This window comes from Lutra lutra, chromosome 14, assembly GCF_902655055.1.
Source record: "Lutra lutra chromosome 14, mLutLut1.2, whole genome shotgun sequence".
NCBI lineage: Eukaryota > Metazoa > Chordata > Mammalia > Carnivora > Mustelidae > Lutra > Lutra lutra.
The window spans coordinates 55,909,084-55,936,620 of NC_062291.1; the positions used below are offsets into that span (position 1 = coordinate 55,909,084).

Genomic DNA, 27,537 nt, shown 5'->3' on the forward strand with positions numbered 1-27,537 from the left:
AGTACACTAGACAAAGTAAATAAGATCTCAGTGTACCAAAAATGTATAAAACAATGGAAAGAATGATTTTCTTTTCCACACTACTATCTGGAAATTAATATAGGAATTATAATAAATATTACAACTTCTTTGATGTTTCTGTGTGATTTTGTTCATCTGTAACAAACAGATTCAACTTGATAGCAACTGTTCCCCCCAGTTCTAAGATGCTGCAATTTAATTAAAAATTTTATTCACCTTTCTAAAATTGGAGGGGTCTTTTTTGGGAAAGTGATTTATATAACTTACCATTTATGTAACTAAAGCCAACAAACAAAAGCTTTAGTACATGGGACTACCTGATCATCGATCCCTCTTCTACTTCAACAATTAAAAAATAGATCTAAAGAACCAATGAGAATGAAAACTTTGACTTTATTAACAATAAAACCAGATGAGAATGCATGGATGCAACTTGTATATTAAATGGCACTCCAGGGTGCCTTGAGTAGCTCAGTTGGTTAAGCTTCTGACTCTTGATTTTAGCTCAGGTCATGATCTCAGGATGAGATTGAGCCCCACTTTGGGCTCCATACTCAGCCTGGTCTGCTTGAGATTCTCTCTCTTCTCCCTCTGTCCCTCCCTCCATCTGCGGTCCCTCTCTCTCTAAAATAACAGACTTGTAAAATAAATAAATGACAAATGACACTTCATACTTTATCTCCCTCAGAATACTCCCAGCAGCTCTGGGCCAGTTCATATCCTTCCTTTCACAGGCTGAGAAGTTGGATCCGAGATTTATATAATCTGTAGTGTTGTTCTGTTTCTGGATGCAGCCACGTTCTGTTACCACCACTGCTCCATCTGTGAGATAGCATCTGGGTGGAGGTAGAGAAGGGGGCAGAAGTTTTTGCCTCAGTGTGAACTTGATGTTGGAAATTTCATGTTTCATCAGTCACAGTGACAGTAGAAGGAGGAGAAGAATTTCCCCTTGCAAAGGGGGTTTGTGAATTGGTGCTACTTTTCCTTTCTTAGCCTCTGTAATTTTGCAGAAACATCTAGAATCATTGACTGCATAAGTTTTTATTGTCGGAACTGCTTTACATTGGAAGCAACACTAGCGTTTAATCATCTGAAATCTCAGAAGATTTCAAATGTAGGAATTTCTGTAATTTCATCCTTTGGTTAATATTCTCTCTGCCTATTGCTATCCCAATCCACCTCTAAATAAAGCCAGCCTTGGACAGGAGGGTAAGAGCATCCATATGAGCTGACCCTTCTATGTTTTGTTTTGTTTTTTTTTTTTTAAAGATTTATTTGTTTGACAGAGAGACAGAGAGGGAACACAAGCAGGGGGAGCGGCAGAGGGAGAAGTAGGCTTCCCTCTGAGCAGGGAGCCCGATGCGGGGCTCAGTCCCAGGACCCCAGCATCATGACCTGAGCCGAAGGCAGACACTTAACAACTGAGCCACCCAGGCGCCCCAACTCTTCTATGTTTTGAATCACTGTTGCTTAGGGGACTTTTTTAAACCGGCCGGTGGATAGAGCTATCTTCTCTTTCTATTCTGGCTTCCTCACTGAATTACTGCATATACAATACCAAACATAATGGAGAAATCTTAAGATACAAGTGAAGACTGACAAAAAAGTAAAGCATAGGCTTTTATGTGATACCTTTGAAAAGGAGCAAATGTTCATATCATGTATTTCAGCATGACAGGCTATCTTAAGTATTCATTAATGGTTTCTTCTCTTGACCACATAACTGATTGACATTTTGGGGCACCTGGGTGGCTCACTTAGTTAAGTGTCTGTGTTTGGCTCAGGTCATGATCCCAGAGCCCTGGGATGGAGTGCCACGTCAGGCCTCCTGCTCAGGGGAAAATCTGCTTCTCCCTCTCTCTCTCTCCCTCCCCCTGCTCATGTTCAGTCTTTGTCATTCATGCTCTCTCTCATTCATCCTCTCTCAAATAAAATTTTTTTTTAATAACTAATTGACATTTTTGTAAGAGATAGGAGTAATCTGTATCTTTTTCGTAGAGTAAGAGTACTGAGTGAGGTGCTTAGTATTTCTTGATTATATTCACTCAGTCTTTGATTTTCAAGACTATAGAATCGTATTTTTTAATATACTTCTCCAGGCAAATGACTGCAAAATTAGGGATTTTTTTTTTTTTTGAAGAAAAAAACCATGAAAACTAGTGTATATGTATTTATTTTTATGCTTTATTCATTCACTCTAACCTAGAGTTACTTAAAACTTAGGGTACCGAAGACTCTGGTCTTCTTCAAAATGTCAAAGATTGTGTTTACCAAATGGACAATTCACCTTTGAAGCATAATTATTGAATATGTATGATCTCCCAAGGTTTTTGCATTTATAATGATTTGAAGAAGAGGATACCAAAACAGAATAATTAATAAGCCAATGATTATTTATGTACTGTTTTGGTTTAGAGTATATATATTCGCTCTCAAAAAAAAAAAATGAAATCACAATTGAAGAACCTTACATAGGGGCTCCTGGGTGGCTCAGTCATTAAGTGTCTGCCTTCGGCTCCAGTTCATGATCCCAGGGTCTTGGGATTGAGCCCCACATTGGGCTCCCTGCTCAGTGGGAAGCCTGCTTCTCCCTCTCGCATTCCTCCTGCTTGTGTTCCCTTTCTCACTATGACTCTGTCAAATAAGTAAAATCTTAAAAAAAAAAAAGAAAGGAAAGAAAAGAAAAACCTGACATACGACTATCTGAAAAGTTCTGTTTCCTGAACAGTGTTTAACTCCTTCCTGTAAATCATTTCAGGCTAAGACTGGAGTACTTAAAACTGATATAAATCTCTCTGCTAACCTCTTCTCAAAGTCTTCTTTTAGGACTAGGTAAACATAGTTTGGGGAACTGTCTGGAAAAATCAAGGTGTGAATTGTCAGTGAAACAGTTACATGGATATAGAGATTGTACTCTCTCATTAATTAGGCCTTTATAACTATGGTTTTGAGACATAGCTCTGTGTTACTTTAAAAATCTCTGATCTTTGTGGTTATTCAGAGTTTAATTCTGCTTTCTTACATAAATGACCTGGATAGCAAGTTACTGCTCCTTCTTTTTCTAGAGTCTAGACCATTTTATCACCATTATGGTAACAACTAGCCACATATAGCTCTCTAAATTGAAATTTAATTAATTAAAATTAAAGAAATTATAAAATTCATTCCCTCAGGCACACTAGAACACATTTCAGATGCCCAGTAGTGACATGTGGCTAGTGGCTGCTGCATTCTGAACAGCACAAAAGAGCATTTCTAGCATTGCTTTAGTACTGGTCTCACCATGTGGAGAGACTGTGAGGTTGTGCAGAGAAGAGATCTATTTAGATCTATAAATTCTGCTTTCTTAATACATAGAAGACCAGATCCCCCAGATTGTGCTTTTTAAGTTTAGACTATAGTCTTTTGCTGAGACTTGTGGAAAAAAAAACAAGAAAGAATGAAAGTGCAAAAAGCAAAAAGCGTTAGGATTCACACCAGGAGAAGCAGGCAGCATTCTAATTGAGGGGAATGATCAGGCCCCTTTGGTGGAAAATAATAGTAAATGGTAAGGTATCTTTTTTTTTTTTTTTGAAGATTTTATTTATTTATTTGACAGAGATCACAAGTGGGCAGAGAGGCAGGCAGAGAGAGAGGGGGAAGCAGGCTCCCCGCCGAGCAGAGAGCCCGATGTGGGGTTCGATCCCAGGACACTGGGATCATGACCTGAGCCGAAAGCAGAGGCTTTAACCCACTGAGCCACCCAGGCGCTCCAATGGTTAGGTATCTTAAGAGTAGGTTTATAATCAGGCACCTGGGTGGATTAGTTGGTTAAGCGTCTGCCTTCAGCTCTGGTCATGACCCCCAGGGTCCTGGGATTGAGCCCTGTGTTGGTCTCCCAGGTCAGTGGGGAGTCTGCTTCTCCTTCTCCCTCTGCTTCTCCCCCTGCTTGTGCTCTCTCTCTGTCAAATAAAATCTTAAAAAGAGTAGATTTATGGTTCAAAAACTAGAAATAAAATTTTAATTAAGCTGTTTCTCTATTGCTAAAATATAAATTTCTAAAGGTAGATGAAGTATAGCTACCAATCAAATAATTTTCTGTATCTTAAAGGTTCAGAGTCCACTCAGGAAGAATGACAGCAACATAGTGATTTCAAACAAAGAGACATTAATAGAGGAATTTATTACAAGGTTGTTAGAAGGACTAGAAAAGCAAAAGAAGGGAATATGAGGTCAAAAGATTAATAGATGCAAAAAAACACTTCCTCTCTAAGCTGGAGGGAGCAAAAGAGAAAACAGTATTACTGAGTCCAGTTCACTGTTTACTTGAAAACTAGATTTATAATGGCGCCTGAGTGGCTCAGTGGGTTAAAGCCTCTGCCTTCGGCTCAGGCCCTGATCTCAGAGTCCTGGGATCAAACCCCGCATCGGGCTCTCTGCTCAGCAGGGAGCCTGCTTCCTCCTCTCTCTCTGTCTGCCTCTCTGCCTACTTGTGATCTCTCTCTGCCAAATAAATAAAATAAAATCTTTAAAAAAAAAACTACATACATATATATATTATATATTATATGTATTTATATAAATATATATAATAATATAATAAATATACAAATCTATATATTTATATAAGTATATAAGTATATTTAAATATATATTTATATATATAAATATAAATAAATATATAAAATATATATATTATATATAATATATATATGTATCTTCTTTCTCTTTTTTCTGTGGTCTCATTTTCTTACAATAAATAAGGTTTCTCCTTTCTTTGTATAGTAATAGCATCTGAAATTTAAAAACCATTAAACCTGTTCCTTTGTGGTACCAAACTATATCCTGAGACACAGGCAAGATAGTTTGCAAAAGGAAATGAGAGAGACTTAAGGCTGGGATTGGCATTAATGATTGGTTAGGATCTGGGTAGGAAGCAGCTTTGGACAACATCAGTTTGTAAGATTTAAGGGTAGGCAGTACTAGGAATCATAATGTTAATTAATTTAGTGTGAGGGCTAAACATCGGAGTCAGATAGGTGAGATTTGTGATGGTCCTTGCCCTTTAGAGCATTATTATTGTTTAACTGGTAGAATACTCAGCAATTACATTCAACTACAAATAAGAGTCTCCCCAAATAGTGGCTTAAACACACAAGGATTTATTCCCTCATATATACATGGCCCAGAGTTGGGCCATTCAGAGCTAGTATGGTGTCTCTATGGATCAAGAACCCAAGTTCATATCTTTCTGTTGCACCATCTTCAGGAGCTGACTTTACTCTCTTGCTGACCTTGCACTTGTGTTTGGGACAAACCTGATAGAGCAAAAGGTCTCTTGCAGCTGAGTCAACTCTCCTTTTAGGAAGTCTTCTAAGAGATTCCACACTTTTGTTTAAATCTTATTAGAAACAATTCTGTGTTTAATGCTAAGGAGTTGGAGAAATTCATCTTTATTATAGGATGGCAATCAAAATTCTGCTTTTTTATTTTTAGCCTTCTTTTGGATAAAATATTTTGTTGACTTTTAATTTAATCTATTATTGGTGAATTGCCTATATTTTTAATATTTTATTAGTACTTTCTCTGTAATACATATTTTGACCCTTCATGGACCACCTTCAAGTGATATTGTACCATTTCACATATATAAGAACATTACAGAAATATACTTCCACTTTACATGTTATAAACTCCATGTCTTAGTGTGTTCTTTAGAGAAGTGGAAATGCTATGTATTAAGATTCTTCTTTTTATATATCCTATATGTAAGAGATTTATTATAAGGAAGTGGCTGTCATGAATTTGGACACTGAGAAGTCTGAAGATGTGTAATCAGCAAGCTGGAGACCCAAAGACCGGATGTTCCATATCCAGGTCAAGTCCCAAGCCTATGAAATAGGAAAGCTGATAGTGTAATTTTCGGTTGAAGACCAAAGGCAGAAGACCCATGTCCCATCTCAGAGGCAGGCAAGCAGGCTTAGAAAGAGAGAGAGAGTGAGGGGAGAGTGAGAGAAAAAGTTTGATACACAAAACTAACCATTACATCCCACCATACAGTTTTTTTCTTTAACCTTTTTATCTTCTAAGGATTTGAGTAACTAGATTTCCATCTGCTATTTTCCCCTTCTACTGAATGGCCTTTTTTTTAAAATAAAGATTTTATTTATTTATTAGAGAGTGCACCCTGTGAAAGAGCATGGGCAGGGAGGAGGGGCAGAGGGAAAGAGAGAAGCAGACTCCCTGCTGAGCAGGGAGCCACAAGTGGGGCTCGATCCCAGGACCATGACCTAAGCTGAAGAAAGACGCCTAACTGACTGAGCCACCCAGGCACCCTACTAACTGTTCTTTTAACACTTTTTGTAGTGCTGGTCTGCTGTCTGAATTCTTTTACTCTCTGAGTGCTTTTAAGATTTTTCTTTATCTCTGATTTTCATGAATTTGATGATGTGCTTTGGTATGGTTTTCCTCATGTTCCTTTTGTTTGGGGTTCATTGAACTCTCATGTGTCTGCATTTGTAATTTTATATCAACTTTGGAAAAATTGTTGCCTTTATTCAACTATTTTTTGTCTGCCACCTCTCCCCTTTCTTCTGAATCAGTTAAGCATATGTTGCTGTTTCAGGAGGATGTTTTTTCTCTTTGTATTTCATTTTGTCAAGATTTCTATTATATCTTAAAGCTCACTTATTTTTTTTTCTGCAGTTTATAATCTGCTGTCAGGCCCATTTTTTTGTGTTTTTCAGTATAAGAATTGTACTTTTCATCTATAGGTGTTTGATTTGGATCTTGAGTTTTTATCATGTTCCTGCTGTCTTCTACCCTCTTGAGTGTATTTACAACAGCATTTGTATTATCCTTGAGTTATAATCCTGTTATCTGATATTTCTGCACTATCTCTATTGATTTTTTTCCTCAGTATAAATTGTATTTTTCTGCTTCTTTGCTTCCTTGGTAACTTTTATTGGACACTAAATTTTGTGAGTTTACATAGTTTACATAGCTGGACTTTTTGTATTTCTTTAAATATTGTTTGGCTTCAGTCTCATACAAAGTTCTTTGGAATTGGATTGCCCCTTTTAATCTAATCATTGTTAAAGGAGTGATTCTAGAAGAGCCTTTAGTTTAGAACTAGTAACCTTACTAATGAAGCTGTACCCTAATAATTCCATCTGCTACTTGGTCTATTAGGAGGTCTTTCCACTCTGACTGGCCCAGTGCAATCTTTCAGAATGTTCTACCTAGGGGCGCCTGAGTGACTCAGTGGGTTAAAGCCTCTGCCTTCGGCTCAGGTCATGGTCTCAGGGTCCTGGGATCAAGCCCCAAATCGGGCTCTCTGCTCAGCAGGGAGCCTGCTTCCTCCTCTCTCCCTACCTGCCTCTCTGACTACATGTAATCTCTGTCTATCAAATAAATAAATAAAATCTTAAAAAAAAATGTTCTACCTATTCCTTTCTAGTATTTCTTTCCTTGGCTACCATAATTTAATCACACACATGCATAAATAGTATTCAGCCAGAAATTTGAGATGACCCCTCTGTAGCTCCCCTCTCTCTGTACTCTGATCTGCAAAGTCTGGCTGTGGACGCTTCAACTCCAAACTCTTGTTTCCTCACCTCAGCAAGATTGATGGACTCTGGGTACCTCCAGCACTGAGACCTAGAAATGGCAGGCTTTGTGCTTAGGCATTTGTAGGGTTACCTTGTTGGTTTCCTTTCTATTAAGGATCACTATCTGTGCTGCCTATTGTCCAGTGTCTAGAAACTAATGGTTAGTATGTTCTGTTCGTTTTTCTGATTAATCAAGGCAAGAGGGTAAGCCTGGTTCCTCTTATTCCATTATGGCCTAAAGAAGTTTTAACTGTGATTCCTCCCCGTTATAACATACCTGAGGAATCTAATTTGAGAAGAAGAGGTAAAATGTATGTTTTGAAAGTTTGTCAATATCTTTGCCCATCCTGGCCTGTTGAAAATAATTCAAAACCCTGAGGGTCACCTGACAGTCTCAGCCATAAAGCATGAGACTCTGGATCTCAGGGTCATGGGTTCAAGCCCCACACTGGGTGTGGAGCCTACTTGAAAAAATATTTTTTTAATTAAAAAACCTGAATTCTCAAACTGGACATTATTACGATATATTTGGATATGTGGTAATATTCAAATGTACTTCTTTTGTACAGTCGATATCTAAATCACCTGCTATATGAAGCCATTAATTTTATAAGCCAAAATATAGTATATGCAAGTGATTAACTGATAATCAAATTTGTAGGTAGAATGTTATCTTAACACTCTGAAAGTAGGGGCACCTGGGTGGCTCAGTGGGTTAAGCCTCTGCCTTTAGCTCAGGTTATGATCTCAGGGTCCTGGGATCCAGCCCTGCATTGGGCTCTCTGCTCAGCAGGGAGCCTGCTTCCCCCTTTCTCTCTGCCTCCCTCTCTGCCTTTTTGTGATCTCTCTCTCTCTGTCAAATAAATAAATAAAATCTTTAAAAAAAACCACTCTGAAAGTAGAAAGCAATTTATAAAAGTATACCTGCACTTATCATAAAACCCAAGAATAATACTCCTAAGTATTTACCCGAGAGAAATGAAAGCAGATGCCCACACTTGAAGTGAATATTTATAGTAGCTTTATTTGTGGTGGCTCTAAACTGGAAAGAATCTAAATGTTCATCCACATGGATAAATAGAACATTACTCACCAATTAAAAGAAATACTAATTAAGTACTAATTAAAAGAATTACTAGTATGCAGAATAACATGGCTGAATTTCAAAAGCATGCTCAGCAAAAGAAACTAGACGAGAAAGAATCTATATGAAATTTTTTTTTTTTTTCCTATATGAGATTCTTTAAAAGGCAACTAACTAACTATGGGTGCCAGGGTGACTCAGTCAGTTAGGTGTGGACTCCTGGTTTCAGCTCAGGTCATGATCTCAGGGTCCTGAAATCCAGCCCTATGTCAGGCTCCACACTCATGGGGAGTCTGCTTGAGGATTTCTCTCCCTGTCCCTTTGCTCCCTGCCCCCCATCTCTCACTTTCTCTCTCTCTCCCAAATAAATAAATCTTTAAAAAAATAAATAAAAGGCAACCAACTAATGTGTAGAGATAGAAATCAGAGATGTGATTGCCTAAGGTAGAAGTGGGTAAGTATTGAGTGCAAAGAGGTCATAATGACATTTTGTAGAATTATGGAATTGTTCTATATCTTGATTAATATGTTGGTTTCACAAGTATATACATTTGTTAAAACTTGTCAAACTATATTCTTGAAATCTACTCATTCATTTTATTGTATGAAAATTATACCTCAAAAAAAATTGACTAAAAAAACTAGTAAGTGGGTTTGACAGATAACCTAGAAGTGTTGGCTAAAATCTAACACATTTAAATAATATATAAACGTGTATCTGTCAGACATATAAATAGTAACATTTATGTAAAATATTAGCAATCAAGATTCTGATTCTTTTCTGAAATTCAGAGTTCTTTTCAACCTTGTACTGCCTTGGGGTGTGAAATGAGAAGGTTAAGATAGAAATTCTTTATATTTGGCTACAAAAAAGAAGTTTATACATTTAAAAGTTCATTTTTTAAAAATCGACTTAAAACATTTTTTCCCCCAGAAATCTACCTGCCAAATCTGTGGAGGAAGCTTTACGTCACCGACAAGAATATGATGAGATGGTGGCTGAGGCTAAAAAACGAGGTATAAAATTGAAGCCTAATTGGTATATTTAATTTATTGATGTCAATTAGGAAGCTAACCCGTTGGTTAATTTCAACAGGAGGATAGATGATGAAATTGATTAAGTCTGTTTTTAAGATGATGATAATTTCTTATTTTTCTAACTAAATCTGTTGTTAAAAACAAAATGTCAGGGATGCCTGGGTGGCTCAGTCGGTTGAGTGTCTGCCTTCGGCTCAGTTCATGATCCTAGGGTCCTGAGATCGAGTCTCGCATTGGTCTCCTTGCTCAGCTGGGATCCTGCTTCTCCCTCTGCCTGCTGTTCCCCCTGCTTGTATGTGCATGCTCTCACTCTCTGAAAAATAAATAAAAACCTTTAAAAAAAAAGTCATACTTTCTCTACAAGTTCTTTTACAAAACTAATAGGAGAAAGGCAGCAGACTGAGAATTCTTAAAATTGCAGTGATAAGGGGCGCCTGGGTGGCTCAGTGGATTAGGCCACTGCCTTTGGCTCGGGTCATGATCTCGGGGTCCTGGGATCGAGTCCCGCATCGGGCTCTCTGCTCGGCGGGGAGCCTGCTTCCTCCTCTCTCTCTCTCTCTCTCTCTGCCTGCCTCTCTGCCTACTTGTGATCTCTCTGTCAAATAAATAAATAAAATCTTTAAAAAAAAAATTGCAGTGATAAACCTTAGACTACTATTATTTTAACTTATGAATGGAGATAGGAATTTATTTCATGAAGTTCACCTTTACAGTTTTTAAGCTTTTAATATAATTTAATAATCTTTACACTTTAACTTTCTGTATGACTGAGAATGCGATTTGAAATTAGAATTTGCTTTTGTAACTTAATAGAGTCTCTCTAGAATCCCAGATGTGTCATTTGGACAGGCACATAAATGTGTATTTTGGTATATAAATACACACATTTATTTATTCTGTCTCTCCTCCCACCAAGAAGTATAATGTAAGGATAATTTAACAGTATTTATTTACTAAGCACCATTAGTTCAGTGTACATTTTCAGAAAATATTATACAGCTATGTATATTTTTAGGCACAAGCCTTTTAACAATGAATTTTTTTTCTTTGACTTAAGTTAGTGGAATACTATTATAGTATACATTTCTATTTTGTGGCACTATTTTGGAAATGAAGTTAATTTTTTTAATATTATAAGAAACCCATAAGGTCAGTTATATCTTTCTAAAAGCCCTAATCATTTAAACATTGGTTGGGTTTATTTTACTATCTAGAATTTGAAATATTCCTGCCATACCCAACAAATTTTAATTGACTCTGAATTTTGACTTTACTAGTTGATTAATGTTTATGATAGTTATTGATAAATACATAATCCTAACAACATGATATGGTAGAAATAACATTAAATTGGGAAACCAGAAGGTAATAGCTTTACATCAAAAAACAATATATATGGCATGATTCTGTTTAGTAAAAGAAAGAAACACGGGAAGTATAAAACAAGACGAATTCAGGGAGACAAACCTTAAGACACTGTTAATCACAGGAAACAAATTGAGGGTTGCTGGAGGGGAGGAGGGTAGGAAAATGGGGTAACTGGGTAATGGGCATTAAGGAGGGCACTGGTTGAAATGAGCACTGGGTATTATATAAAACTGATGAATCACTGAACTCTGCCTCTGAAACTAATAATACGCTATATGTTAATTAAATTGAATTTAAATTAAAAAGAAACCCCCCAAAAAGAAGGTAATAGCTTTAATCTTCTTTGATACTACCTGGATATGACTCTGTAAGTAAACCTAATGTTAGTTTCCTTAAGTCTGAAGTGCATGGGTCAGGTTGACTAGATTAAGGCTAAAACCTTTTTTGGTTTTGTTTATTATTATTAACACTTTTTTGTTTTAAAAACAGTGGAACTCTCTACAAAGAAGCCTTATATAGGGGTTCCTGAGTTTGCTGAGCTTCTGACTCTTGATTTTGGCTTGGATCATGATTTCAGGAGCTATGGGATTTAACCTTGGGCTCTGTGCTCAGTGGGGAGTTTGCTTGAGATTCTCTCCTTCTCCTTCTGCCTCTCCCCCAACTCCTGCTCATGCTCTCTCATAAAATAGATCTTTAAAAAGGAAAAAAAAAATAGAAACCATATGTAGAATCTGAAAATATACAGCAAATAAAAGAGCTGCTGCTTACTTGGCCTCCTGCTTGCTGCTTAAAATGATTTCTGAGGCATTTGTGAAGCACAATTAGTAAACATTCTGGCTAGCTGACCTCTGAAGTCCCCACTGGCTCTAAAATTGCATATTCTATAAATAAACGTATGTAAAGCATTACATATAGTATACTGTTATTAATGCATTAATAATTATGATCAATGGTATATAATAAATATATTAATATGACATGTTATATATCATAATATAAAACATGGTTATAATTTCTCATATATATTCTGTATAATTATTTTATGTACATATTCTCTTTTTGAGGAATTTCTTGTTTTAAAATTGTGACTTCTGATTTTCTGTTATGTATAATTATAGTGTATATTATATAATAATATATATGTGTATTTTATCTCTTCTCTTTTTGAGGCATCACTTGTTTCAGAATTGTGACTTCTTATTTTCAGAGGAGTGTTGTGTTTGTGTGTATGTTACAGTTTTTAAAATTTCAGTCTAATTAGTAAAGTAAGACGTCATAGTAGAAAGGTTTAACTATAATAGTGCCATTGGCAAAATTATTTTTTAATGTTATTTAATGTGAATTTTTGAAAAGATTCATTTATTTATTTTAGCATGAGCAGGAGGAAGGGCACAAGGAGAGGGATTGAGAGCACATTTCAAGCAAACTCCCTGCTGAGCACAGAGCCGGCTGTAGGGCTTGATCTCATGACCCTACGATAATGACTTAGGCAGAAACCAAGAGTTGGATGCTTAACCAACTGAGCCACCCAGACACCCCTAATGTCATTTCTAATGCCTCTTTTTTAGACTTAGGTAGAAAGAGAAGGGCATAGGATCTAGCTTTTTTGTATTGAAATAATTTTTGCTTGTTTAAAACAGAAATTAAAGATGCCTATAAGAGGAAAAAAATAATGAAAGAACGATTTAAACAGGAAGAAAATATCGCAAGTGCAATGGTAATTTGGATCAATGAAATACTGCCCAATTGGGAAGTAATGTAAGTAAGCAGACTTTAACTGAATTCCAGTCTGTCTCCAAAGATCTCGTGTTTCTAATTCTTCATTTTTATTACTTCCAACATGTATCTCATGCTTTGGCTAAATGATACTGTTAATCAGTGTCTGAAAAATTTCATGATTATTTCTGTGCCTTTAATTTTATAAATCCCTCAATCTCTAATACCTCCCTTACTGACCACCCTCTATGCTCGTCAGAATTGTACCTATCCTTTGAAGATATCCATCTGAAATGGGAGTTGATCCATGAAATGTTAATTTCCTCAATTACCATATTAATTTTGGCATATCTTTTGTCACAAGATGCACTATTGATGTAATAGCAGGTTTTTGCAAAGAAAATATTAAATATGTATATTCATTGTAAGATGCATTTATTAAATGTTATGTATTAAAATGATTTTTAATGTTTTCTTATAAATATGCTATAAATGATCTTTCCCTTCTGTAATGTCCCAATATAATTTGAGACTAATGTAGTTCTTGCTTTACTTTGCCTTTTATTTTCTGATAATATTTTTGTACATGGCTTATCTTCCCTCTAGACTGACTGGAAGGTAGAAGGGAGATGTAGTCTGCAGAGCCTAGTATAGGGTATGCATAAGGAATTTGTTCAATATTGGTACAGTGTGACATATAGCACATTAAGCTCTTTACATAAGTAATCACATTTGATTCTTACAGCCTTTATTCTCATTTATCTTATAAAGAAGCTCAAGGCCAGAAAGGTTAAATAATTTGCCCAAGGTAATACAATTAATGAATAGTTAAACCAGATTTGAATTCAGGCCTCTCTGACTCCAAAACCTATACTTTTCAGTAGACTAACACTGCCTCTCAAAGACTCCTTATCCTTAGTAAATACTTTGTGGTTTTCTTTTTGGTACTGAGTTGACAACAGATTTTTATGTTCCTTTTATCCTGTTTCTTATGTGATTGTCCACATATTTCTGATTCTCTCATTGTAGCCGATAAGTGGCAGTTGTAGAAGGCAGCTCCCTTTAAATTACTGTTGTCCTCCTTTAGAGTACTGTTTATTCTTTAGGTTTCTGTTGCCTATAGACGTGAACCCCACAGAAAGAATGCATCATATACTTAACCATGTTCTTAAAAAATCATTCAGTCACTTGGCCACAGACTAGGTAAACCATCATGCAACTAGTGTTTTTGGTATAAAAAGTAACTCTCTCCTTTTTTTCTCCCCCTTTAATTCTAGGCGTAGTACGAGAAGAGTTCGAGAATTGTGGTGGCAGGGATTGCCCCCTAGTGTTCGTGGGAAAGTTTGGAGTCTAGCTGTAGGAAATGAACTAAATATCACTCCTGGTTTGTATTCTATATTCAGTTACTCCCACCCATCCAAATAGCCATCTGCAGTGTTACAAGGCAGATTATTAGATTGACCATTTAAAAAGACATTACCATATCTAATGTCATTTTAAGAGCATGCCTCATTCCCACTCCCTGTAAAACCTGGTATGATTTAATGAGTAAGTTTTTTACATAAATAAGATTTATGGGTTTTCCTTTAGTTGACAACCATCAGTAGTATAATTGACATCCAAATATCTTGACTGCAGGTAACTTCTTGGATTCTAGTTAGCAGTGGATGTATAAGTATATAAAAGGAAAAATGAAATAGTCTGATGGTGGGAAGGTATCCCCTCTGTTTAAAAAAAAACATAAATGCTGGTAGAAGGCTAGAAGTTTCTTTTCCTACATCTCTACCCAAATCACTCCTTTCAGATTTTTATTTGAAAATTTCAAATTAAAAAAAAAACAGAAAAAGAAGTAAGAAAGACTCTCAAAGAACATTTTATTTTCTTATGCTTTTTAAAATCTTAAATGATAGAAGTAAAATGTAAAGTAGTTTTGATGCAGTAAAAAAAAGTTAGTTAAAATTAGGATGATATCAAATAGAGGAAAATGTAAAGTAGTAACTAATAAAAAATGTTAAATAGGTTTGAGTGATAATGACAGTGCTAGACAGTGGCACCACAGGAAGACTGAGGAACTCTGGTATAATTATGTGAATAGATTGTTGCTGTTACTTAAAAAATGTTATTTACATACTAGTTTTTTAAAACTCAAGCAGTAGTAAGGAACAAATTGTATGTTTCTTCCCACTCTTCTACCCAGACTCCTGCTTTTGATCCTACTATAAATACAAGTTTAATGTATGTTCTTTCAGATCTTTTTTTATACACGTTAAAAAAAAGTGTGCATCAAGTATGATAATGTTTAAGGCTTCTCTTTTTCTTTTCTTTTCCCCCCACAAAAAAGAATGTATACCATAAGCTTATTTCATGGCTTATTTTTTTCACACTATAATCTGCCTTGAACATCCTCTTTGTCACTGCATACAAATATACATTATGCAATACTGTAGCTGCACTGTATTCCAGTTTGGCTGTACTATAAATTATTTAATCATTTTCTTGGTGATAGTCAAATCAATGACATATGTTAAAAGAACATCAGGGTACTATTTTTTACCTCTCAAAAGTGATTAAAATAAATGAAAATTATCCGCATAGGGTATGACTGATAATAATATAGAAATATTTATCAAGGGCTTCAAAAAATAATCTTTCACCTATCTATTCTAGTTCTAAGAATAAGAAAATCGTCAGGATTGGGTACAAAAGCTTTTTTACAAGGATACTCATTGTAGCAAATAAAAATAAATAAAAAACTGGACAGAATTATAATAAAAATCTGAATATTTATCTTTAGTCTTAGAAGTGATGCCAACTTTGAATGGTGTGATTATGATTTTTTATAAAAAGATTTTACTTGAGAGAGAAAGAGTGAGAGAGCATGATCAGAGAGAGGAGCAGAGGCAGAGGGAGAGGAAGATAGATAGACTCCCTGCTGAGTAGGAGCCTGATGCTGGGTTCAGTCTCAGGATCCTGAGATTATGACCTGAGCCAAACTCAGTAATCAGACGTTTAACTGACTGAGCTACCTAGGCACTCTTATCAATGATTTTTAACACTGATTTTCACAAATATCCCATAACAAACATGTTTCCTTAAGCAGACTTTTTTTTTTTTTTTTTAATTTTAAAAATATAATTTAAAGGAGGAATTAAGTGGGGGTACCTGCCTGGCTCAGTCAATAGAACATGCAACTCTTGATCTTTGATCTTGGGGTTGTAAGTTCAAGCTCCATGTTGGGGGTAGGAGTTTACTTTATAAAAAAATAAAGGAAGGAAGGAAGAATTAAAGAGTTTTTAATTTAGGTTAGAAAAGATTCAAGTCTACCTAACCTAACCATTTCCTCCAAATAAAACAAAGTTTTGTTTTGCCCTCTGTGCTTGAAACGAATTAAAAGGAAATATTTTTACATTACAGTCAGAATTCTCAGATAAAACCCTTGACATTAAGGATTGTTGAACATATAGTAATTGTTTTAAGTCTTAAGAATCGTTTTTATATATAGATGAGGTGATAAAGTATTGATGGCTATTTGAAATTTGGTTTGTAGTTTTGTTGAGAACTTTGACTCAAGAATGTTAAGTGTCCTAATACCTTCTGCATTAAAATACTGGTTAAGTTGGTATTAACCTTTTATGATAATGCAATCATGAAGTTGTTTTTCAAGCTCAAAATTTATAAAGTTGGTAACATAACTAGGTCATTTACTTTGAAAGTAATTTTTTATTTTCTCTACTAAACAGTTCTGTATTCAGGAATGGACTAGGTGATCGTTCTTTTTTATTAGTGGTAGGAAGGAAGCTAAATTTCAATTGAAGTAAATCTACTTTTTTTTAAATAAGATTTTTTTTTTTTTCCCGAGAGAGAGAGAGAATAGGGAGGAGGGGAGAGGAGGAGGCAGAGACTCTCACAGACTCCGCACTGAGTATGGAACTCAATACACAGCATGATCTCACAACCCTGAGTGAGATCATGACCTGAGCCAAATTCAAGAGTCTGACACTCAACTGACTGAGCCACCCAGGTACCCTGAAGTAAACTTACTTTTGATAACTTAATTTTGTTTCCTTTTAATGACTCTTAACAGTTTGACTTTTACTTACTGATTTTAATCATGAAATTTATAACCCTTAGAGAATAGTAGAACAAGAGTTAGTAAAGTAAGAATAGAATAGTGGGATTAGAATAAGTAGAATAGAGGATAAGAATAAGGTTTTTTTTTTAAGTCTTTTTTTTTTTTAATTTATTTGAGAGAGAGAAAGAGAGAGCATGAGGGGGAAGCACAGAGGGAGAAGCAGAACCCCTGCTGAGCATAGAGCCTGATGTGGGGCTCCATCCCAGAACTCCAGGATCCTGACCTGAGTCGAAGGCAGTCGCTCAACCAATTAAGCCACCCAGGCGTCCAGGAATAAGGTTCTAAAGTCAGTCTTAAGTGGTTCAAATCTTGGTTCCACTATACATTAGATTTGTGACCTTGGGCAAATTACTTAACATCTAAGAGAATTAGTTTTCTTCATCTGTAAATGGAGTTAGAGTATTAGCTATCTGAAAGGATTGCTCTAACAGTTATTTGTGGTAATGAATTTGAAATTACAGCGAAAGTGAAATTTGCTTAGAGTATGTACAGTGTTATCATTGTCAGAAAATGAGAAAGTGAAACTTAAACTGATCTCAAAGAGTTCCCAATTCAAGTCCAAGATACATGTTAAGCCTGCTTCATATTCTACATTTGTAGATTCAGAATAACATAAATGAGGTATGTGGAGTCAAGTATGGAATTGAACTGAAATGCAAGTCTTCTTATTGTAGATAAGCACTGTAAATCTTCCCTGGAGAGATGTCCTTTGATGTTTAAAATGCATTACCATATTTTTATTAGTAGATCAATTCCGTGGCTCCCACAGGTGAGGATTTATTCGGAGAGCCTTTCTTCTTCCAGGACAGCTTTAAAATTTGAGTAGAATAGTGAGACTGGATGTGGCTTGGAGTCAGTTTGAAATCAGAAATTGTGACCTTCAGTTTGGTACCTGATAACTGCAAAAAAAAATTGCATATCTAAATTACAAAATTATATCTACCTCTTTTATCAAATTATTGACAGATTCAAATAAGAGAAATTTTGACTTTTTAAAAAAAATGTTCTTTCTAAATGACTAGTAGTAATGAAAAATGAACAGAAGGGAGAAGAGATCAACATAGCAAGAGCTGCTTGAAATATATCTGGTCAGCTTTTTTTTATAAAGATCTGATTCTTGGCAATATAAGAATACTTATTATGGTACAGTCATACATTGGAATACTGTGCAGTTGTTTTAAAAAAAGAAAACTAAAGCAGATTTATTCTCCTAATAAGGGGTAGCTTCTAATATAATAAAGCAAGATGCAGGTTGGTGCTATAATATGCTGCCACACCTTTTTTTTTTTTTTTTTAAGAGGAAGATATATCTGTATATACTTGTACCTTCATATTTTCATCTTTAGATTTCTGGTAAGCATAGTTACATTTGAGGGAAGGAAATTTACTTTTTATTCTATACCGCTTTATACTATTTGAATTTTTTAAAAAATCATATTGTACTGCCTTTAAACAAACTTTTTTAAAAAGATTAATGAAAGCAAAAACGTTCTGGGCATTTTGGGCAATATATAAATGTTGGTGTTTTGTAAGAAATGTTTTTTGCTGGTCATCTGTCATTGAAATGTTCTGTTCTTGTGTAATTTAGAATATCAGTAATGGTTAGAAAGTAAAGACCATTAAAATCTGAGGATTGAGGAAAAAACATTGTTTCTTTTATTCTTGAAGTTGTATCAAGATCATGCATATGTGTGCATAAAGTGGTAGTCTCACAGTGACTGGGCACTTAAAACGGAAAGATATGAGTAAAGATATTTGAATGCAGGCCCTCCGACCAAATCTGAAGGTTACGTAGCTTTAGAAAGCAGTATCCTAATGGAGAAACCAGTTTCTCCATTTTTCATCCAGGAAAACAAGCACTAGCATTTATTGAGGGTCTGTAAGTTGTCAGGAGCTTTATGAAAATTACCTTGTTTAATCATCAGTATTCCCATGAATAGGTATTATTTTTCTCCACTTTACAAATGAAGAAAGTAACCATGTAACTTCCAGAGTAACCGTGTAACTTTCTTGAAAGTCCCAAATACTGAAAATCTGGTATTTGAATCTAGGTCTTACTGACTCCAAAAAATAATTTTTCTCTTACTCCATGATGATACTCCTTTAGCAAAAGCATCTCTTCCTGCCTCATACGTATATTCTCTATTGTAGCTATTTGGATGACCACTGTGCAATATTTTATTTGCTTTCTTTCCAGTTGTGGTAATAAATAGTTTTGGTAGAATCAAGTTCTTTGATTTGCCACATTTTTGATGCCTGCTATACAAAGGAAGACCTGAGCTGTAATAGGGTTTTTCTCCATTTTTAAGAGTAAAAGTTAAATCAGAATTCATTTCCTCCCATATATCCAGTCTGTTAGCTAGAAGGTATATTCTCTAAATTCTTCACATCTCTGCATTTGGGCTTCTGCTCCCTTTACCCTCAGATGTTGTTCCCATCAGGGTCACCCATCACCTCAGTGCTACAAATTCCAATGGGCAAATTTCAGATTTTGTCTCGCTATATGATACTGGATAGTTGATCACTTCCTTCTTTGTAGCTTACATCTAAGTGCTTCCAAGATTTTACATATATTATCTCATTTAATATTTAAAGCCCTAGGCTGTATTAGTACTAGCTCCACTTATGAATGAGAAAACTAGGTTAGAAGAGTTAAGTAGCTTGTCCAGTGTCAAACAGCAACTCCCTGTCCTATGTATAGTTAGTGAAATGTTCTTTTCCTTTGGTTTCTAGGACAACTGGTTCTCTTTTATTTCTTCATGCATTTTTTAAAAGATTTTATTTATTTATTTGACAGAGAGAGAGATAACCAGTAGGTAGAGAGGCAGGCAGAGAGAGAGAGAGTGGGAAGTAGGCTCCCTGCTGAGCAGAGAGCCCAATGCCGGTGATCATGACCTGAACTGAAGGCAGAGACTTAACCCACTGAGTCACCCAGGTGCCCCTCTTTGTGCAGTTCTTATTCTTCTGATGTGTGTCTTCCTGTGTCTACCCTTTAATATTTGTCTTTCCTGGCAATCCATATTTCTCATTTCTTTTTGCCCTAATAATCTCCCTGAACACACTTATGAATGGTTTTAATCATCAACTGTATACTGATGGATCCCAAACTCTTTCTCCAGTATGCATGTACTGCCTTCAGATCCAGTTTGTCCAAAATGGAACTTATCACCTTCCTCCTTCCCACAAATCACAAATTTGCTTCCTCTGTGTTCATTCTCTCAGTGACATTATTATGTACCCAGCTACTGTAGCCAGAAGCCTGGAAGTCCTAATGAGTCTGCCTTTTCCCCCTCTCTTTCAGCAAGTTTTGCTTTTTCTGCTTTCTGAATATCTCTTATGTTCATTTCTTCTCTCCAGCTGCACTATCACTGCTCAAGTTTAAGCCTCATCATCTTTTGCTTGGGCTATTACAGCAAAACTCTAACTTCACTTCAGCAAAACAGTCAGCTTCAACCTACCCACAACACTACTGCTGGCTTAACAGACACAGATCAGAGTGTGCTATAGACTCTTGTAGTTGTAGATAAACTCTAATCCCCTTAGCATGCCATTCAGGTCCCATGACCAACTAATGCTTGCCTCTGTCATCCAACCTTATCATCTGCTCTTACTCCCTTACCCCTTTTAATCTAAGTCCTGAAATCACTTGTAATTCATGCAAATAAGTCAGGATCTCTTTTCTCTTTGTGACTGCCCATGACAAGAATTCTTAGAAGGCCTTCTTTCACCTTATTCTTTTATAAGTCCCATATTTATTCTTTATGGGACAGCTCAGTCATCACTTCTCTAAGAAGCCTTCCTTTATCCCCTACCTGGGTTAGAAAACTCTCCCAAGTGATCCCATGGTTCCATGTATATATTTTTCATGGCACTTAACTCTCAAAGCTGCCTTATTCCATGTGTGGCCCCAGGTTTACAAATGAACCTTTTCCATGGCCAGGAAAAAAAGGGTAAAAGTTAAAATATATGAATGTATTTTTCCTACTATTATTAATTTTTATTTTGTTTTCCCTAGAACTTTATGAAATCTTCCTCTCAAGAGCAAAAGAACGGTGGAAAAGCTTCAGTGAAACAAGTTCAGAGAATGATGCAGAAGGTGTGATTTTTTTTTTTTTTTTTTTTTTTTTTAGTACAAATTTCTGGGTGAAAACCCAGTCAGTGAAGATTCGGGTGTGATTTTTACCATGTGTCAGGAACTGTAGCAATTGCTTTACAACATTATTTCCTTAAATGTTAGTAGCACTTTAAGTAGGTGGTATTATCCTGAATGATATAAAAGGAGACTGAGGCTCAAAGTAATTAACTTGTAAGCAGTGAAGCTGTGATGTAAACCTGTGTTTTTGGACCTTGGAACCCAGGATTTATTCACAACAGTAAGACTAATAACTTAAAAACTGAAATATTTTTAAGCCTACTTTTAACTTAAAGATAGATGGTCTTCACTCCTCACTTATGACCTATATCCTCAATCACTGCTTTCACTCACTCCCCAAAACATTATTTATAATTCTTATCGTGCCTTAGCCCTTTGTTCATTGAATTAACTCATAGACCTCATCTTTCCCTCCACTCAGTTTTTTCCCTAATCATTTTGAAGAAGACAGGGACACTTTTTTCCTGTTATCATTATTTATTAAATATAGGTAAATATATTCAGCCACCTCTTGTCCTTGAATAATGGAGAGCTATTTGTCTGCCAGTCACTTTTCTTTCTGTATTTGCTCTACTTCATAGATAGCAAACATTCTTCTCTTGCCAGTAAGTAAAACTCTAAAAATGAACATGATTTAGAATGGAGAAGTGGTATGTGTTGCAGAGTGGTTTTCTAGGAGTATGTATACAACTTTATTAAATTCCTTGAATATTCTATTTTTAGAAGAGTGAATAGTAGGTTAGGGAAAATTGACGAAATAAGGTTAGAGAGAAGATTTGATTTTGAGAAGGTTCATGTAAGTGTCATCCTGAGACCTGTTAGCTCTGTCAGCTATTTTTGGGAAACTAAAAGTGTAAGGAAGGTGAATATGTAAGAAGCTGTACACTGGGGGTGCCTGGGTGGCTCAGTGGGTTAAAGCCTCTGCCTTCAGCTCAGGTCATGATCTCAGGGTCCTGGGATCGAGCCCCACATCGGGCTCTCTGCTCAGCAGGGAGCCTGCTTCCCCCTCTCTCTCTCTCTGCCTGCCTCTCTGCCTACTTGTGATCTCTCTCTCTCTGTCAAATAAATAAAATCTTAAAAAAAAAAAAAAGAAGCTGTACACTGGAAAGGCCTTAGCTGTTTCATAATTCTTTTTGAATTCATTTTATAAAGTTTTGAAAGTATAAGAATTAAAATAATTACTTACTTTTGAGACATTTTGGTCATGATTAAGTGGTAAAAGTTGTACTTTAGTAGAAGTTAATTTCGTGTAATGAAGAATTATTCCAATTAGAAACAGTATTCTATCTGATTTACTGATTTCTTATTACCTGTGTGTTTATAATTTGCAGTTGTCATTTACTTTTCCTGGCCATTGTTTTTTCAACTACTACTTCTGCCTCAATTCTCTTTTTTTAGACATGTATGTTAGACCATTTATCAGTGTCTGTCAAATCTTTCACTTAAAAAACATATTTTTTCCTTTTTGTGCCTCAGTTTAGATGATTTTTATTGACCTATAATCAATTTCACCAATCTTCTTTTTCCCAATATCCATTCTATTAGATCTGTCCAATGAGTCTTTAATTTCAGATATTCTGTTTTGTAATTTAGAATGTCAACCTGATATTTTTTGTAGATTCTGTTTCTCTGTGGAAATTCACCTTTCCATTCCATACATTACCTCCCATCCTTTCCCTCTATTTTCTTTAACATTTAACAGTTAATATTCTCTTTTTTTTAAGATTTTATTTATTTATTTGACAGAGAGAGATCAGAAGCAGGCAGAGAGGCAGGCAGAGAGAGAGGAGGAAGCAGGCTCCCTGCTGAGCAGAGAGCCCGATGCGGGGCTCGATCCCAGCACCCTGGGATCATGACCCGAGCTGAAGGCAGAGGCTTTAACCCACTGAGCCACCCGGCGCCCCAACAGTTAATATTCTTGTTTAATTCTAATACTGGCTCATCTTCAGGCCTGCTTCTGTGGGTTTGTTTTCCTCTTGATTGTAAGTCACATTTTCCTGCTTCTTTGCATATCTTAAAATGTTTTATTATATGTCAGTCATTCTACAGAAGAAGAGTAGATAAACTGAAGTTGATGTTTGCCCTGCAGAGGAAGCATGCTGTTTTCTGTCAGGCAGTTGGATTATCGCCTCAGTTCAATCAGTAACTGAACTAGATTAGGCTAAGGTTTCAGCTTTAGGTAAACTTAGTTCATCATGGGTTTCACACATCTTGGTAGGAAAAACTGTTGTATTTTTTGTAGTTTATTTGTCGTATAGGCTTCTCCCTCTCCTGAGATGCTCTCCCAAAGGCTTTGTAATTTGGGGTGATTTCCTTCTGCCTTTCCAGCCCAGGCTTCTGCACTTCACTAACACTACACAGATGTCCCATTAGGGGTAAACCAGTTATACATTCAGACTCCTCCAGATTCTATCACATCGGTCTTATTTGGCCATGGAAATCTCTTCTGGTTTCTGTTTTCTCAAGCAAGGGTACCTTTGTCTATGGCAGACTCAGTCCCAAAGTCATGGCCCAGATTTGGCATATGCCTCCAGGAAGAAAAATAGCTACCTAGGAAAGACTCTTCTTTTTCTGGGATTTAAATCATCTGGACCTCTCTCTCTTTGTCCACAGCATTCTTAAAAACCTTGTGCTATTTGAAACTTACTTATTGTTTTCCACAATTGTTATTGTGGGAGTGATAATCTGCTCTTGTATAAAAACTGGAAGTAGAAACCTTTCATATACTTTTCTGATAAATACATAAATACTTTCTTCATGTAAGAAGTTCTTAAGTTCCAGCAAAAGCTGTGTGGTGTTTCTTTGAATTTCTGGATTATCCATCTTTTAACTTTCCTTAAGTAACATATCGATGCTATGTGATCATTCTGTGTGTACAAGATTGAACTGGGTATAGCCGTAATCATTTTAATTTTATCTACCTGACAAATGCAGGTGTTTCTGTTGCTGATCGGGAGGCCAGTCTGGAATTAATTAAGTTGGACATATCCCGTACATTTCCATCCCTTTACATCTTTCAGAAGGTGAGGGTTTCTAACCAGCTGTAACTACTTTTAAATTTTTTTTTGATCCAAGGCAACGAATTCTCAAATGCATAGCTATTATTTTTTTAGAAGGCAAAACTATAAAAATTAGAGACCTTTATATGAAAGTGTGGAATTATTGGGAAAATTCTGAAGGAATTTCTGTTATTTTGACCCATTGACTGAACGCATTGTAGTTAGCATAGCCTGTAATACTTTTATTCATTATGGTGAATTTCTTTGTTTTATTTTTTATTCTGAAAGCTATTTGAATTTTAACATTTTTGCTTACTTAGTCAGTTGTTAAAATACAAAGAACATTTTCCCAAATCTTAGTTTTCTAGGATTACTGTTGAAATAGGAAAAAATGGTTCATAAAAATGATTTTGTGCATAGGCAGTCATGAGTTACTTATACTTTATGAGAAATGATCATTACATTTTGTATGTACTTTTTATTTCTCACATGGAATTTCTCTAGATTGATACAATGAAATAAAAATTTTTACCATTAAGATTAAAATTATTAATAAACTTAATTTGGTGTAGCTTGATGGTTTCCTTTTGCTAAAATTATATGAAGTGAAACAGTCTGTTTTCATCATAATCTTATTGTACCAAATCTAGAAATCTTTAAAATAGTACAAAGACTGTATAACTTGCATCCATCAAGTGAGTTCATTTGACTTTTCTTTGGTTCAGGATTAAATATTTTTATTAATTCTTTAGAGAAAACATTACAGAGCATATTTAGAGTATTTCTGACAGTGACACAATATACTAACTAAAACAACTCATTTATGAAATGCTGGAGTTTATTTAAAAATTACTTATTTGGGAATTAACATATAGACAGTTATTTGTGTATTTGACATTTCATTTTTCTCTCCTAAGGGTGGTCCATATCATGATGTCTTACATAGTATCTTAGGGGCATATACGTGTTATAGACCTGATGTTGGTTATGTAAGTATTTGTTTCAATCTGGTTTTTGAATATAAACATTTTATCTATCTTATCAAAGTATCTTATGTTGTATTAGCTCCCAAATGTCTGTATCACTCTGTCTTATTTTTCTTGGGGCTATCAACTAACCAGAGAGGAATCTTCCCAGGCACTTGGGAGACTGCCTGCCAGATTTCTGGGAGAGCTACTGGGGGTTTTATTATTCAATTTGTAAGCCTTTATTAATTGCCACTGTTGTTGGTGTGGTGCCTATTCCCTCCTCCCTGTGTCTGTGCCTCTGGAGATAAACCTCTTAGATTATGTTGGGTTGAGGGGAAGATAGGCACCTGTCCCTATAGAATAGAGGAAGGGATTTGCTCCTTGTATAAATTTTCAGCCAATCCCAGTTTTAGCCTTACCCCTCCAATTTCAGAGCGGCCTGTCACTCCAGTTTCTGGAGTTGTGGCAGATTTGTGGCAGAATTGGTTTGCTGCTTATTGGCTTTCTTCTCTGCAGATATCTTAGTTTCAACATTCTCCATTTAGTTACAACTTCTGGAATGCTAGTGACATTTTTATTTACTGTTTATATTATTTTCCAATCTCTTTGTCTTCCTAGGCTCATATTGATTTTTTTCTTTAATGTCATTATAGTTGGATTTGGAAGGGAACACAGAATAATGTGAGTGCTCAGGGGCACCTGGGTGGCTCAGTTGGTTAGGCAACTGCCTTTGGTTCAGGTCATGATCCTGAAGTCCCAGGATCAAGTCCCGTGTCGGGCTCCCTGCTCAGTGGGGAGTCTGTGTCTCCCTCTGACCTCTCCCCTCTCATTCTCTCTCTCAAATAAATAAATAAAATCTTAAAAAAAAAAAGTGTTCAGTTTGCCATGTTTAACTGGAAGTCATGAAACCTCATCTTACCTTTGTCTTTTTTTTTTTTTTTTTAAGATTTTATTTATTGGAGAGAGAGCGCACAAGTAGAGGGGGAGGAACAGAGGGAGAAGCTCCCACTGAGCAGGGAGCCCCAAGTGGGACTCAATCCCAGGACCTTGGGATCATGACCTGAGCCAAAGGCAGACACTTAACTAACTGAGCCACCCAGTCATCCCCAAAATAAAATCTTTAAAAAATGTGAACATTACATAATGTTTTGACTATTCTGTGACATAATACATGAGCAAGGGATTTTAGATCTTTCATTCAAATTTCACTTTCTCCATAAGGACTACTTGGACCATCTTCTTTAATATAAAACCTACCATATTCCCAAACTTGGCACTTCCCCCCTTTACTATGCCATATTTGTGCTGTAGCACTTATCACTTATTCTGCCTGCCACAGGCTCTATCCTCATGGAATTTATACTTTAGAAAATCAAATAGGGAATTACTGTAGATTTTGTAAAGAGTACACAGAAGAAGCCAGAGAAGTAGGAGGAGAACAAAGAAATACTGGATCACAGAAGCAAAGGGAATTCTAAGAGGGTAGAAAAGTGCCCATTGGGTTTTACAAGTTATTGCTTATCCTGGCAAGAGGAGTTTCAAGATCAGCTAGTAATGGAGTGGGAATCCAAACTGAAGTCTGCAAGAAATAAAAACTTCAAAGGGAGTTGAGAAAGTAGAAATAATGATTGCAGGCAAACCTTGAAAACATTTGGCTGGGAAAAAGAGACGGGCGGTTTCATTGTAAATACTGTTAGTGTTGTTTTTGTGTAAGTCTGTTATGCAAATCTGTACCAGAAGTGCCTGATGAAGTTTTTTTAAACAATGAGCAGCAGTTCATATTACTTATCTGCTCAAAAATGTACAACAGTTGTCCATAACTCACAAACAAGCATCTGTGTAGCTGAGCTTTTTCCTCAAGGCATTTCACTGTTGGAATTGCATCCTACTTAAGTTCTCCCAATTTCAAGATTGTGCTCCAGCTGGGCTGGTCCTATGTGTCTTTGGTCACATTTTTTTTTTTTTTAATTTCTTGGGATTTTTTTTTTTTTCTTATTTGTTCATCCTGCTTTTCCAGGAACCCAGCCTAGTTCCACTCTCCCACCACCTCTTCTGTCTTAGACCTTCAGTAGCACTTTTCATACATTTCTTTTATTCTTAGTTCCTCACTTTATATCTCAGACAGATGTGCTGTGACAATGAAGACAATCACCAGATTTTCAATGTCCTCTACTTTGAAAGACTTCAGAGTGAGAGAAAATGAAAGTGAGATTAGTACATGGAGATAGGCTTTTGTAGCAAGTAAAAGCTGATACTTTCTCCTTTTTTTCCAAAATTTTCCCTAATCTTTTTAAACCATAACACATAAATAAAAAAATTTAAGATTAGGGAGATTTCATAGTTATTGACAGGTTCTCTGTATTTCATTGACAAAAAGAAAACTTGGTTAATTCTACTTTAATACCACTTTATAATTTTTAAGGAATACAATAAGATAAACTGTATTGAATTATTATAAGCACATTTTGA

General features: G+C 35.8%; 1 protein-coding gene across 2 annotated transcripts in view; it reads left to right on the forward strand.

Moving 5' to 3' along the window:
- TBC1D12 (TBC1 domain family member 12) overlaps positions 1-27,537 on the forward strand; it is a 101,337-nt gene that overhangs the window by 67,150 nt on the left and 6,650 nt on the right. For both annotated transcript variants that reach the window (XM_047702049.1, XM_047702050.1), the window contains 6 exons: positions 9,629-9,711; positions 12,741-12,858; positions 14,094-14,200; positions 20,964-21,044; positions 24,036-24,124; positions 25,018-25,089. In XM_047702049.1, coding sequence (XP_047558005.1) covers positions 9,629-9,711; positions 12,741-12,858; positions 14,094-14,200; positions 20,964-21,044; positions 24,036-24,124; positions 25,018-25,089 — 550 coding nt within the window. The remainder of the gene's footprint in view (positions 1-9,628; positions 9,712-12,740; positions 12,859-14,093; positions 14,201-20,963; positions 21,045-24,035; positions 24,125-25,017; positions 25,090-27,537) is intronic.